This window comes from Solanum lycopersicum, chromosome 2 (genome assembly GCF_036512215.1).
Source record: "Solanum lycopersicum chromosome 2, SLM_r2.1".
In the NCBI taxonomy this organism is placed as follows: domain Eukaryota; kingdom Viridiplantae; phylum Streptophyta; class Magnoliopsida; order Solanales; family Solanaceae; genus Solanum; species Solanum lycopersicum.
The window spans coordinates 40,569,826-40,584,992 of record NC_090801.1 but is presented as its reverse complement, the minus strand read 5'-3'; the positions used below and the strand labels follow the sequence as shown (position 1 = coordinate 40,584,992).

Here is a 15,167-nt window from a genome sequence, read left to right as displayed (position 1 = left end):
TAACCCTAGGTTATGAATTGAAGTTAATTAGGGTAGTGATGATGCAATTGACTTCATTATTGTGCTAATTTATTGTGTGACGATATTACACCCATTATTGGGTTAAATTGGATTATTGATGGATAAACCTTGATGATTGCTTGTGAAGGAGATTGGGGTAAGTCTTGTGATCTCAATCCTTACTTCAATTATGATTACTTGTGTTTAGTGATGAAGTTGTATTAAAGTATACCTTATGATAAGATTGATTAGGGTTGGTATGATGTTGAATCGGAATGTCTTGAATTATGACTTGTGAGTTGTTGGCTAAGATGTAATAATATAAGAATGGTGATGACTTACCTATATGCCTTATAAACTAAGCTATGATGATTAATAAAGGCTTAAAGTTATTTCAAAAGGAACTCTAGCTTAGAGCCAAGTGAACTTGAAGATGAGGGGTGGCGCCTTCCCAATGAGGGAATGTAGGGTTCACCATAGTCCTCACGGGGTGGATGGCCTCATAGCCCAAAAAGGCCATATATTGATCTTTCCATGACAACTCCCAAGCTCCATCAAATATATTTCCACCATAAAAATACTAGCTAGTGGATCCACCTAGATGCCATGTACATGTTTGGCACTACTTTGGCCAGTAGATAACCTTCAATCGGTGTAAGGTTTTACAACACGGATTCCACACTTAGCTCTTGTAGTCTATGCAGGTTAAGCCAAGTGTTCCCGAAACTAAAATGAAGTAAAAACTACCTAGGGTGACTTAAGAGGTTTGACTTAGCCTAGGTACGAGTATGGGACTATACCTTTGAAGGACTATACCTATGGGACGAGTATGGGACTATACCGTCCATTGAGCTTATAGAAGGCCTTTGAAGACTACTTGGATATTCCTCAAGTGTTCGGTAGGTCCTCACTTTCTGAGGACGATGCCACTATCAAGCTATTGATGTAGTTCTAGTTATAAGACTTCTAGTTCTTTCCTCTTCATTTGGAGATGATTGTTATATAAGCCTATATAAGGCTCTTTGTTGTAATGAAGTATGGGTTAAGCCCAAAATGTTGTATTCGTTTTATATGGTTCTAATATGAGACATATTATACTTCCTATAAGATTATGTTCCTATAATATGTATGTGAAATAAAAATAGAAGCCTATGTAGTGCTTCCTATCATCAGGTATCTAAGTAAACTCCATAAACATATATTATGTGTAAGCAAGAGGTCTAAGTAAACCTCAATGTAAAAGTAAACAAAAAGTTTTAATTTTTTTTTCATTTTTAACCTACGAAATGTAATGACGAATGCTAAGAGGTTAGTCTTAGTCCTCTTCGAGGACGACGACACCGGTTACTTTTAGGGGATGCTCTCGGATGTGACACCTAAGACGTCATAGTCTAAAGGCATCATTTCATGGCCTGCAGACATCATATCATGGCCTAAGGATTTAATTTCTGTGTATCATGATTTGAATGTATCATAGTCTAAGGGCATCATTTCTTCATTGCCTAGAGACAACATTTTCATGACCTGAGGAACTAATTTTTCGTATTATGGCCCTTGAAATCATAGCCTAAGATATCATTTTCATAGTCTTAAGGCAAACTTCATGGTCGATATGGGAAATTGCATCATGTTTACCTTTATCATCTATTTCATATATTTGCCCTAATCATATTACAAGTTACAGATTAGCAGAGAGTGACAGTTTGTAGGTGTGATTATCTCTCTCGGCTACGATTATCGTGCTTAGATCTATCACAACGAAAGCCCTACCAATTCTCCACTGCTCATATTGCTCCTTTTTATCTTAAACTTGCTCATAGTTGGAATCACTCTATCATGCTATTCTAGCTACTCTAATTTTTTCTATTCAAGCTGATATCATATCCTTTTGGATATCGTACCACTCTTTCAATTTTTAGGAGTTTTGTTTTCTCTTGAATCTAGAACTACATACGACCTGATTCTCGTATAACCAGATATATATAGGCGGCTTAATACCAAAGTCTCGGTCGTACCCCTCTCCTATCTCCAACTCTATATCATTTCAATTGATCCCACTAACATCTCTCATCGGTCGAACAAAATCGGCTACTAAGTTAACGTTAGTTGCCTGACAATTCATTCTTCATTCCCGAGCAACAAAGGGGCAGTTGTCGATATCTAATTTTTACCAACCTTTAGCCAATTTTAGAATGCTATTCGATTAAGTACGTATTTTTTAAAATACATTTCGAGTTTAAAATTTTAGTAGATTTTATCAAAAAAAATTATATTTTAGTATGCATATTTATTAAATCATTGTAAATGTTCTTAAAATATTTTTAAAAATTATTAGTAAAACTTGAAATAATTATTTCATTCAAATGTTATAAAATTTAATTGATTTTAATTATATAAAATATATTATAATATTTTAGTATTTTAATTGGATAGCAATTCCTTAATTTCTTCTTCAAAATCATTTAAATCTCAGCCTATTCTGGCCTAATTTATTTCAATTCTAGCCACTCCAATTCAAATTTATATCAACTATAGCCATTATTAATTCAAATTGTGGTCCATTTCTTACTCCAATTTCAATTTTCAGCTTTAGTCATTCCAATCCAACTCTCAAATCCCATCTTAATCTCGTCTGTTCATTCAAATCTTGATCAAAAGATATCGAAATCGTGGTCGTTCGTCCCTCTAATCTGATAGTCAAGATTTTAAACCATTTTCTTTCTTATTCTAGTTCAAAAAGGCCTAAAAAACTTTTTTCATTCTTCTCCTTCTCCTCTCTTCTAGAACTGGTGTTGCCCTTCCTCTCTATGATTTTCGGCAAGATCACCACCATTTGCTGGTGGCAGCCCTCCTCTTTTGATCTCCGTTGCTCTTTCTATTTCTCAAAAGACCCGCCGCCCTCTCCCTCATCTTTTCCTTACTCCGGCGAGACGCAGCAGCAACCAGTAGCGAGGCGAGGCGAGCTACCGGCGAAAGTCACCTAGAAGTAGTGATCCCTACAAACCTATTCTCTTCTCTTTGGAACCGGCGAAGGCAGCCAACGACGACAACAGTGCCTGGAGAGGCCACCAGTGAAGGCAAACGACAGCAACATCAACAGCCGACGAAAGCTCCGGCTGAAGCAGCAACAACAACCGACGGAAATAGCAGTGCCACCACTCGCCTGCTTATCCAGTGAAGACAACAGTAGCACATAGATGGCCAATAATTGGTCTTTTTCATTCTCCCATCAGCGAGCTATGAAGCAACAGCTCCAACGCAGTCGTATCCGCCTCCGGAGAGTCGAGCTCTAACCAACAGCTACAATACCAAGTAAAGCAAGATAAAAAAGCTCAGATAAATTTCTCAAATTTCAGATCTGTTCGAGTATGTTTAGTTTCATGATTTATCTAAAGTTATTACTTATTTGTTTTGTGACTTAAGTCTGAGCATCTAGCACAGTTAGAGTTCGATGTTTTCGTCACTATTCTCCCCTATTATTTGTAATAAATGGTTTTTGACACCTAATTTTGTCCCTCCAATATATAAATTAATTATCGAGCTTCTTAAATTTCAAACGATTTAAAATAATTAGTTTTATAAGAATTTCAAAAAAAATTGAATAAATATAGTTTGCAAGTTATTTTAAATAGTTTCGTTGCTTTTTCATAATTTTAAATAATTTATACGTTCTATACAATTATATATAATTAGTATATTTTATTAATATTCGAAAACCATCTAAAAAATTTTTACTTTTTAGTTGAATATTTTATTAAATTAGTTTCTTTTGAGTTGGCATATATTTTTTAGTTATTAATTTACAATCAAGTTAATTATTATATCTCGTTAAGATTAAGAGGCCGTTAATTAATTAATATTAATTCATCTAAAATTAAACTCAATTGGCTAACTTCTTAGTTCCTATTTGGCTATAATTTCAATCTAATTGTCAATCTTTTCAATCCCTTTTTAAACTTAATTTGCAAGACCAATTTTCGGGCCTTATCAACAGACCACTACATTCACTCCAATTCCTCAATACACCTACTCAACCCAACATAGCCCTAACACCTAAATTATTAGAAAAAAAATATATATATAATAGCAAACTAATAATTTAAAATAAATGAAGTAGTTAGAGTTTGATTTAATTGTGTTCCATAGCAAACTTTTGCAAAAAATTATCAGGCGCCTCTCTCCCAAATATCTCGCTCGCCACTCTCTTCCAATCTTTCGCTCGCTTCCTCACTTTTTATACAAATAAAAGTGCATAGAAATTATTTCTAATTGTATAAAGCAGAGAAAAATGTATAAATACATATATTTTTGTTCCCCTCTCTCCCCTCTTCCAGATCTCGCTCGCCACTCTTCCATATCTCGCTCGCCACCCTCGCCTTTCTCACTTATATAAACAGAAGCGAAATATATAAATTGTGTTTCTGTTTGTATAAAGCGTGAGAAATTGTATATACACATGCAAATACATATATTTTCATCTTAAACACTTATAATTATAGAATAAAAATACTCCCTTGCCCAGTTTCTTTTGTCTTTCTCTCTTTCTCAATTTGTACAATTTTCAAATTGTATGTAATTTCTCTCTTTCTCATTTTGAACAATTCGATTCAATTGTATATTCCCTGTCAAGTCTCTTTTGTCTTTCTCTCTTTCTCATTTTATACAAATTTAAATTGTATGTAATAGTTCCATACACTTATAATAATACAATTCGTTTTATACACTTCGTTTTTATACAGTTCTCTACCCAAGTGTCTTTCTCTTTCTTGTTTTATACAATTTGCTTTAACTGTATATGTATAGCGAATTATACATTTTCTATATTTGCTATGGAGCGCAATTTGCTATAGCATAAAAATATAAATTTTTTATTTGTTGTACGTGAAAGTTGCCAAAATTATTATAACCTTCAGCCCACCTCAATCCAACTAATAAGTCAATACCAATTCTTTCAATGTTTGACCCATCAGAGAACCGACCCAACCCCTTGATCCCTATGTTTATCTTCTTCGTGACCAGAACGCAAATCCAGAAATACACAGCAAAGCTCACTCCATCCACGAAATCATCCCAGAAAGAGGGCCACGACTCTGACAGCCACAGAGCATGCGGCGAAGCGACAACCCATCACCATCGCCGTTTCCTTTCTCCCCTTTTCAGGGATTTCCCATCTCTGCGTCGAAAAGGGGCATATGAATTCAAATTTCCCAAAGTTCGATCGAATTTTTGCCTTTTATAAATACTTTGTTGTCATCACTGTTAGAAAGGGGATAGAGAAGAAACAGAAAAAAAAAAGAGAGAGAGAGGAAATTGGTGGAGAGAAATGGTGGAGGGGGGAAACAAAGGGGGATAAAATATTCTCCCTTTGTTTCTAAGTTTCGAGGCATTAGCCGCTTAGATTTTCTTGGTTTGCTGTTCCTATTTGAATTTTGTGGAAGAAGAATCGTTGTACTCTCAAGCTCGTCGTCCCAGAACGCTGCTCCAAAGAAGGTAACTTCCTCTCTTCTCCTATCTCATATTGGTTGCTTTTACACTCAATGAATTTATTGTGTTTGAATTCGGTTAATCTGTGAACTAAGACAGCAATGGCAATATACATGTTTTCCATGCATTTTCATATATGTATTGTTGATGACTTTGTTTTATTACTGCTATATATATATAAAATTATTCATTGTCTTTTGTATCATATGCATGTTATTCCATATTCATGAAGGTATTCCATTCATCTTATATGTCGGGATCTAATGGGAACTTAAATTTTGGTTTAAATTTCCTAGGCATGTTGTTTCCTTTAAAGTTATGTTCTCTATTCAAATTTATAAATTCCGTGTCATAGTCTTTGCATAATTTCCTTTCTCATTCATTTATTATAATGGGATTTTCATTTAACTTCAACTTGGGATTTACTCGTTGTATGGTTCTGTTTTTGTTTTTTACGGTTTGATGTCTTCTTCATGACTAAAGTTGGGAAGAATCAATAATGGTTTTGCTGGATGAAAAATTATGTTCACTGTTTGTTCATTGAAGTGTGAATATGAATATTTAGCATTTGTTCTTTTTTTTTCTGATTTTGTTTTTCTCATGTTTCTTTAAAATGCCTAAAACTTTCAGTGTATTTAGTTCATCTTCCTTGTTGTTTTAACTCCCTAAGAGGCTTGTAATTATTGGTGATGTTTGTCACCCCTTAAGGTTTGTGATTAAGCAATCTGCTTCCTTTCCTCTTCCTCTTTGTTTGTTAAGAATTGTCATTTGGAGGTTAAATTTAGTTAATATTATTGGTACTTATATGTGTTTTGTGGATAGTGTTTCTTCATGTCCAAATTGTTGAGTTCTAGTTGTGATAAGTATTAGAAAACATTTATTTGTGTCGTCATTGTGATGTTTTGGAGTCTGAAAATAGCATAAAGATATGGATCTTTATTTTCCTACATTACATCATATGAGTTGTTACTTATAAGTTGCTTATTCTTGTTACATGTGAACCTCGTCCGAGTCTCTTGTGGACTTTCTTTTCTCTTTGCATTTCCGATACGAGCCATGGAGGATTCAATTTCTTTACCGAGTCAGCCCCATTCTTAGTCAAACCATTGAAAAGAATGACAGATTGAGCACAGGTTACTGGTCCAGTACCCCAAGAAAAGGGGCTGATATGCAGCCTGTATACATTCATCATACAATGGTATACAAGTTCAGCGCAACGAATGCTGGAAAAAAACAAAGATACAGGTTGTAGGCATCAAGGGGGACTGTATACAGTCGATATATGGGTCGATATATAGGAAACAGTACTGATTTGCGATCTGTGTACACTGATATACGGCTTGTGTATACAAAAACGGGTTTTGGATTAAACCCCAAAAGTAGCAGCGAATTAGGCCTAAGAAAGGCCCAAATTCAAATTCTCTCCCTTACTCTTAAAGTATTTGATTGTGATTATTCATCTTTGTTGTTTATTAATTCTTAACTTTTATTTTGTTTTGGTTTAATTTAATTAAATTCCCCCAAAGATAAACTTATTTCTTTTATGTTGGTTTATTTGATTAAATAAAATTTTCATTTTATCAACTCTTGAATATATTTAACCAAAACCTTTTATTTATTTTACAATTAATTCAAAATGGTTTTCATGCTCAAATTAACCAATTTAGTTTAAATTATTATTTTACAAATGAGAAGTAAATTCTAATAAATTTTAGTTTCGTTAAAATTCTAGTCTTGCATTTCAATACGAATATTTCAACTAAGTACCAGTTTTCTTAGAAATTAAAAAAAAAAACTTCTTTTAACTATTTTATCAAGCTGATCAAATATTTTAAATTAATTTTATTATGTTTATATCAATTCATTTTCCTAAAAAATAGTCAAATAATTAATCTAAGTCGTGGGATAACTGTGTGTTAGCGGACGCTTCAAATGCTTTAAAAATCTTCTTGAAGCGTAAACAAGAATTTCTTACCCATTTTTTCTAAATTTATTAAGATTTAATCTATCTTTTAAAATTAAGTTTTCTTAATTTCTTTAAAAGATTAAGTGGCGACTCTTTCTAAATATTTTCAAAAAAAATGTTTTATACTTAAAACATTTCAAAAAGTGATTTTTCTAAAGATAGTAAAATACGGCATAAAATGGTCTCTGTTAAGTTATTCGACATGCTTGTCTCAGAAGATGATTATTATTTGTTATTTGATTATTTTCCTACCCTCCTGTTAACATTTAATTCCTCCATAATTGTGACTTTTTTTACTGAATGTGGGAAACTTATTGTGTTGTCTTAATTGATTTTGTACTTGAAATAACAGATTGGGTACTTAACTTAATTATGATCTAGGCTAATTGAAATACTCAACTGCATGTTCGTTAATTCGGATCTTTATCCCCCGTGTTTTGATTTATGTTAGGGAAACTAAGTGATCATTACAGTTCGTGATTTTGGCAAAAACTTTAAGTGGTTGTGGTAAGAAATCTTTATGAATTGTGTGTCTTTTTCATCTAAGGGAAATAATATATCCCTTAATTGCTTATTGTCTGCCGTAATTAGAATGAAGTTGGTTTCTTGTTTGTTTTATATTTTGTAAAATTGTGTCTTTTTGGTAAATATATTTTACTGATTTATATTTTCCTTGGTAAGGAAATATAGTCTCCCTTAATTGCTCCTTGTTGAGTATTCTTTTCTCTTATTTACGCCCTCTTCTCCATCACTATATAAATAGGACCCCTTTCTTCATTATAATTCACTCTCACATCTTGATATTGTCTCACCCTCTGAAAATATCAAAAAGAATACTCTCTACTCTTGAAAAGAAATAAGAACTCCAGTTTAATTTTGTATCATTCTTTGTGATTTTGTTGTGTTGTTATTTCGGTGGATATCTCTTAAAAATACTGCATTGCTTGTATTTATTTCTGCTAATTGATTGGTTAGTAATTATTTCATTATTTTGAATTTTGTTTTTCATCATCTATTTTAAATATTGTGTATTTGAAACAAATAAAAGGGAAGCAATTTGGTTAGTTCTCTTTACCTCTCTATTCTATATGTTATTGTGTGTGGCCTGTTTAAATTATTGCAACGTTACATATATGTGAATGATATTTTATTATGTATGTTCATTTTTTATATGTATTCGGTTGTATTGTCCCTTAGCAGGATCTTAATCTTAGAGTTCAAGGTTTTGAAGAGTCGCTTTGGAGAAGATATTGATGGATTTTAGTTTATTTATGTATCTCTTTCGATTTTATTTTGGTTTTGCAATAATTTGTGTAAACCTCTAACTCTAGTATATATATATATGAGAAATAAATTTGGGGGATCATCCAAGGGGAGGGAAAAATACGTGATAATTGTTATTTTATTTGCAAACTTATTTGTTCTTAGAAAACATGTCTACAAGACTGTTGATGGATCATTTCTATTCTAATCATTTCACTCAAGATCGGTGTAAAACAAAATAAGTTACCTGTCACCAATTTCTTATAGTGGAAAATCAGTCATGTGATTAGGTACTTTAACTGACCGTTATGCTTTGCTTTAATTGATTTTTATGATCACTTTCTTCATAAAAAATATAAAATAACATATGACTACTCCTTGCTTCACCTACTTAAATCAAACTCCTTTTATAAAACATGTGATAATTGTCTCCATTTATTTTATATTGAAATAATTTATGTCATCTTAGATATCATGCCTATAGAATTTTACCTTTTATGTTGCATTTCATGGTTAGATATCATGCCTATAGAGTTTATATAATTTCTAATATGTGTATGCATTAAGATAAGAAATTTATTTTGGCTTGTTCATTTAGAAATCATGCTTGCAAAATCTAATAAGTTAACTAAAATAGCTTCTCTTTTGAAATTCTGCATGTTAATAAATTGAGAATGTCTTAAAAATCATGCCCATAAGATCTGATTGTTAAAACTAATGTTGATTAATTAGTAGACAATTTCAGCATGTTTAATTAACTTTAGGGATAACAACTTTTCAGCATGTTAAATAACTATCTGACATGTTAATAACTAAAAGTAATATTTACTGTGCATATTGCTTGCTACTTGAAGAATTCTGTGACATAATTCTTTTCTTGCACTTGAAGATGTAACGACTCGCTAGGTCGTGTTGATAACTCGAACAATCTTGACTATCCCCGTAGAAATTAAAATAGAAATTTTAAAATATTCGGTAACCACGATTATTTAGTTGTCGGATATTTGTTAAATGATTAATATAGATGAATAATTAATGGGCCAAAACAATACCTAATTTAATTAAGATCCTTTTATCACTTGGCCCATACATTGAATTAAGTTAAATGAGTGATTAACATAAATCCAGTAACATATTCTGGCAAACGTATAGGGGAAAAGAAACCGCAGAATTCAGGTGAACGAAATATCTCAAACTTTTCAATTCTCCATTTGAGTATGTTGTCAAAGTGAATTAAATGGTTATTTTATATTATTTTGTTCAAACTCTTTATCTAAGGAGAACACAATTTTTTTTTGGATCTATTCAGATCCTTTGTAAAAGAACGAAAAAAATTCTTTTTTAAAAAAAATTATTTTCTTTTATTCTGCATCAACCCAAGGTGGGGACATAAATGTCATTGATGATGCTCATTTTAATAGCGGCATTTGATATGCCTATTTCTTTAGAAATTAAGCATTTTGACTTAATAGAATTGAAGGAAAAAATGGAGGATCGTATTTACAGTGCATTTTCTGATTTTATTAATTAGTGAAAGTGGGTCTTAATTTATTTATTTACAGAGTTTAGTTACTAATATTAGTATGTTAGTATTAAAGAATTAAGTTTTGGTTGTATTGTATTATATAAATATTCGTATTGATGATGGGAGGATTTTAGTAATAGTATGTATTGCTGGAAAATTATTTGAGTTGTGCAACTTGTTAATTTAATTTATTCCAAAAGACCAGCAGGTTAATTAAGTGGGTTACCGTAAGTATTGAGGTTGTTGGATTAGAGTAGAGGAAATTGTTTATATTAATTTTTATCAAGTTTAATCATTAAATAAGGATTAGGTATAATCATTGGGGGAAAAAATAGAAAATGTTTGACAACCAAACCTGATTCCATATATGGAATCTGCGAAAATTCCATAGTCGTTATTTTATTTAACTTTTCGTGGGTCAAGTTACATCAAATTAATTATTGGCCTTAAACTTTTTATTTAATTATTTAATTATTTAATTTTCATATAGTAATACTCCTTGAAGTTTATGGGTATGGCTAACCAAATTTTAGTGGTATTGTGTTATATGAGTATTATTAGATTCATGATATTTTGAGGAGTTGAGGCTTAACACTAGGCTTGAAATTTAGCAAATAGAATCTTTGACATATAAAATGTATCAAGAGTAGGAGCTTGATTGGAGATATGATTGAGTTTTGGAGTTTAGGTTAGAAATATAATAAATTGAGTACCTATGCACTCGCTTACTAACGAATATTGCACAATTGGTAGATTGGGAACGTTCCGAAGATTTGCGAAAAGGAAAGGAAAAATCTTAAAGATTGGTGACACGAGTTCGGCATTTAAGGTATGTTAAGACTTTTTAGATTTGTTGAAGGACGATTTCCTAATTAAAGATAATATATATATATATATATATATATATATATATATATATATATATATATATATATATATATATATATATATGAAATAGACAATGGATAAGGGCGAAAGATGGGGTTCTTGTATCAATGGTGTGACGGGCATTGATACGAGTACCAGTATTATAAAAGGGAAAGTTACTATTATAGAATGTGGATTGTAATTTTAGAACGCCATAGCATATGGGCATTAGCTAATATATTATTCACTTGAAATCCTTGTGTGATTGTAATTTCTTATTTACACCCGTATAGTTGTGATAATTAAGGTGGTTATGTATTATGTTGATACTTGATTGATTGAGGTGCATCATCATCTCCTTATTTGAAATAATATTTTGTACATGCATTGACATGAAATTGAGTATAAGTTGGGCACGTGGAGATTGTCTGTGCTGGGGATGGTGAGATGTTAAGATTGTAATTTGGGAACGTGGATACTTCTGTGTGGAAATTGTTTAATTTTATGATAGTGCGTTGAGATCGTCTGCACAGACATGTGAAGATCATCTGTGTCGGTATATGGACCTCGCGAGTCCCCTATAGTTCATGAACTCTCGATGTATTTTTGAAGAGTATCATGTATATACGATTGAATGAGATATAGTGGGTACACGTGGTTTCGTACTCATACTACACTAGTTGCACTCTTTGTGGTGCAGATTCGATTCTGAGTAGGAGCACATCTCGTGGAGCATTTTGAGTCCAAGTTTGGAGTGTATTGGAGTTATGGTGAGCTGCTTGGCTAATATGTGGCCCACACCTCCCTCTATCTTTTACTTATTCTATTATTTTAGTATTCAAACAGGATATCCCTTATGTTAGATTTGTCATTTTAGTTTCAGACTTGCATCATATTTTAGAAGCTCTTGTACTTATGACACCAATTCTTGGATGGTATTTAATTTTCTGCAGTACGTACTTATAAGGAGCTTTATGTTGGAGATTTTCACTTAGGGTTAAGAAAAAATTTCTCACTATTTAGTTAAAATTGGTAAAATATGTTGGGTTTGTTTACCTATCGTTTGGGAACATAGATGCCATCACGACTTGTGAATTTGGGTCGTGATAATTTGGTATCAGAGCCCTAGGTTCATCGATCTCACGAGTACAAGAGCAATGTCTAGTAGAGTATTGCGGATTGGTGTGAAGACGTCCATACCTATCTTCGAGAGGGTATAGGACATTTAGGAAATATTCTGTTCTTTCATTCACTATCGTGCACACTTGACTTTGTTGAAATTCTAATAGTGATATCTCATTCTTTCAGATGGCGAGGACTCGAACATCGGCAAGTAGTGGTTAGGATCCTATTTCTGCGCCTGCTTCTGGGAAAACTATCTGAGGTAGAGGCAAGGGACGAGCTCGAGCTCGAGGTCAGGGTAGGGGACGTATTGCAGCATTTGTGGAAGGTCAAATACAAACAGCTACCTAGGGTCGTGATAGGACCGTACCTCCTGATGCAGAGGTTATTCATGGGGATGTGCAAGATTGTGTCGAGGGGGATGAGCCAGCTCAGGCTCCACCCAGTACTATTGTTACCCCAGTGCTTCAAGATACCTTGGCTCATATGTTAGGACTCCTAGAGGGGATGGCTCAGGCAGAAGCTTTGCAAGTCACTTTTGATAGCTCACAGACCCGTGTTAGAGGTTAGACTCCAGATCCAATAGTTGCTCCAGTTTCTCAGACTCCCAGGACTCAACCAGATGCTGTTGTAGCCCCTCGTTTGGATAGTATGGAGTTTCAAGATATTGCATCATATTTCACGAACATGCCTTCTATGACCATTGATGAGCAAAAGATGTTTGGGAGGTTCAAACTAATGAATCCTCCTACTTATACTGGTGACTTAATAGAGGATGCATATGAATTTATAGTTAGTTGTCATGAGAGGTTGCATAATCTTGGACTAGTGGAGTCTCATGGAGTTGACTACACAACGTTTCAGATGACTGGCTCTGCCAAGCAGTGGTGGAGGGATTATATTAGTAGTAGGCTAGTGGGATCCCCTCCACTATCCTAGACTCAGTTTACTCAGGTATTTCTATCCAAATTTGTTCCACGCAGTGAGAGGGAGCGCAAGAGGGCCGAGTTTGAGGGTTTGTAACAAGGTGGTATTTCAGTTGCAGAGTATTAGGGTAAATTTCATGACTTGGCTATGCATGCTTCGATGCATTCGTCAGGTTGCTGCTTCTGGTGTTTCGTTCCAGAAAGTGGTAGATGCTGCTAAGAAGTTAGAGATGATTCGATGTGAGGTATTTGAGCAGCGTGAGAGCAAGAGGACCCATTCTTCAGGTGATTATGATGGTGATCCTCCTAGGAGTCGAGGTTATGTAGAGAGAGGTTATCACTCTCAGTCCAGCAGACCCATTCATGCTGCTATACCTGCGTCTGAGGCTGGTTACGCTGGGCATAGTTCTTCGAGCTCAGTGCATACTTCACAAGGTTCATCTTCTAGACGTATAGTTCGTGGAGGTCATTCAGGTTCCTCTCATCAGCCTGCGTCTCGTAGGGGCTGTTTTGAGTGCGGTGATATGGGACATTTTGTGAGAGACTGCCCTAGGACCATACGATGTGGCTTACATCAGGGTTCTCAGGCTTCAACTTTCAAGGCTACACAACGTCCAGCTAGGGGTGGTGCACAGAGTGGTAGAGGATTTTCTCATTCAGATAGAAGTGGTTCTCCTTCTGGTCGAGGTGGTGGTCATGGAGGTTCACAATCTGAGGGTGGTCGTTCTCATTGTTATGCTTTTTCGGGTAGGCCAGAGGTTGAGGCTTCAGATGTTGTTATTGATATACCGTGGTTTCACGGTATTATTAATACTTTTTCCTTAAGTTTAGTGTGTTCAAAAGCCTTTTTGTGCTAATTTTTATATAAGTTTCTCCTTATTTGCAGGAAATCTGTCCAAAGATGAATGCGGAGGTTTTTGAGCGAAGAAATGCAGAAGAGACCACCTACGGAGCTTGTGACGGTTCGTCATGCTTGTGACGGTCCGTAGGTGGCAGCGTAGTGCAGTTGCTGAAGGAAGATGAGGAAGTCTGACCAAGTGTGGGGTTACGGAAAACTTGACGGACCGTCGTAGCCATGACGGTCCGTCCTGCAGGTTCGTCATGAAGATATGAGAAGTAGCCCCAGTACCCATATTCCAAGAGTTCAAGTGTTTTGAAATGGAGACCCTCGACGGACCGTTGTGCTAATAACAATCTGTCATACCTGCTGTCGAGGGTAATGAAGAGAGCAGCAGAAGAAATTTCATCAAGTATGGAACGACGGAGTCCATGACGGTCCGTCATGACCACGACGATCCGTCGCGATGTCCGTCGATCCAGCCGCATTTTGACAGATTTCCAAAAAATAGAGTCTATGTTTAATTAGGTTTTTATTTTCTATAAATAGTTCGAAAAAACTTGTTTTTGAGGTTATACTCTAGATTATTAGGTTAGACTCTGGATTATTTGGTTACCTTGATTATTGTTAGATTCTTGATTATTTTGAGATTCTTTGAATTGATTGTTGGTGATTTTTGTTGATTAATCAGGCGAACTTTTGGATTTTACTCTTTCTCATTGAAGTCAGTACATGAATTCTTATACCATATATTTGAATATTGTGATTATGACTATGGGTAGCTAAACTCCATAACTAGGGTCGTGGGAACCATAGGCAAATAATAAAGTAAAACCTAACTAAAATAACAATTCTAGAATAGTGTCTTGCATGTATTGATGATTCTTTGGCTTAGAAGTCTTTTTAACGGATGGCCAACGTTAGAACTCGCCTTAATGCTACTTGTCGGACCAAGGAGGTAGATAATAGGAAAAGAATTGTCAACATAGATTTAGTGTATACTATCTAATAGACTAGTATTGATTGCTACGAGGTAATAACTTAGTCAAATATCGAATACGATGCTTAATATGAGGTAAATATAAGGGTGAGGATAGCAACACACGTAGCCGGACCAAGGTGCGGAGTGACATTTTCTAGATGTCGGACCAAGGATTTAGAAATACATAACTTATC

At 34.3% G+C, this 15,167-nt stretch overlaps 1 protein-coding gene and 1 long non-coding RNA gene across 3 annotated transcripts; both read left to right on the top strand.

Moving 5' to 3' along the window:
• The first annotated feature begins 4,924 nt into the window (after positions 1-4,924).
• On the top strand, positions 4,925-8,816 carry LOC104645530 (uncharacterized). 2 transcript variants are annotated; one of them, XR_011214540.1, is made up of 3 exons: positions 4,925-5,490; positions 7,902-7,957; positions 8,651-8,816. It is a non-coding gene; the product is annotated as an uncharacterized lncRNA (long non-coding RNA). The 2 variants fall into 2 exon arrangements; XR_011214541.1 differs by having other exon boundaries at positions 8,648-8,816.
• Positions 8,817-12,413: 3,597 nt separating this feature from the next.
• LOC138337030 (uncharacterized) lies at positions 12,414-14,739 on the top strand. The gene is made up of 2 exons (XM_069293287.1): positions 12,414-13,900; positions 14,040-14,739. The coding sequence occupies exons 1-2, from the start codon at positions 13,291-13,293 to the stop codon at positions 14,072-14,074; spliced, it is 645 nt and encodes a 214-aa protein (XP_069149388.1). The 5' UTR covers positions 12,414-13,290; the 3' UTR covers positions 14,075-14,739.
• Positions 14,740-15,167: the final 428 nt, after the last annotated feature.

What these genes read in the sequence shown, in the direction of transcription:
- LOC138337030 (XM_069293287.1), top strand. Translation starts at nt 13,291, where the DNA reads ATGACTTGGCTATGCATGCTTCGATGCATTCGTCAGGTTGCTGCTTCT. An exon ending in TCATTGTTATGCTTTTTCGG is followed by an intron (nt 13,901 to 14,039) that starts GTAGGCCAGAGG and finishes CCTTATTTGCAG; the next exon opens with GAAATCTGTCCAAAGATGAA.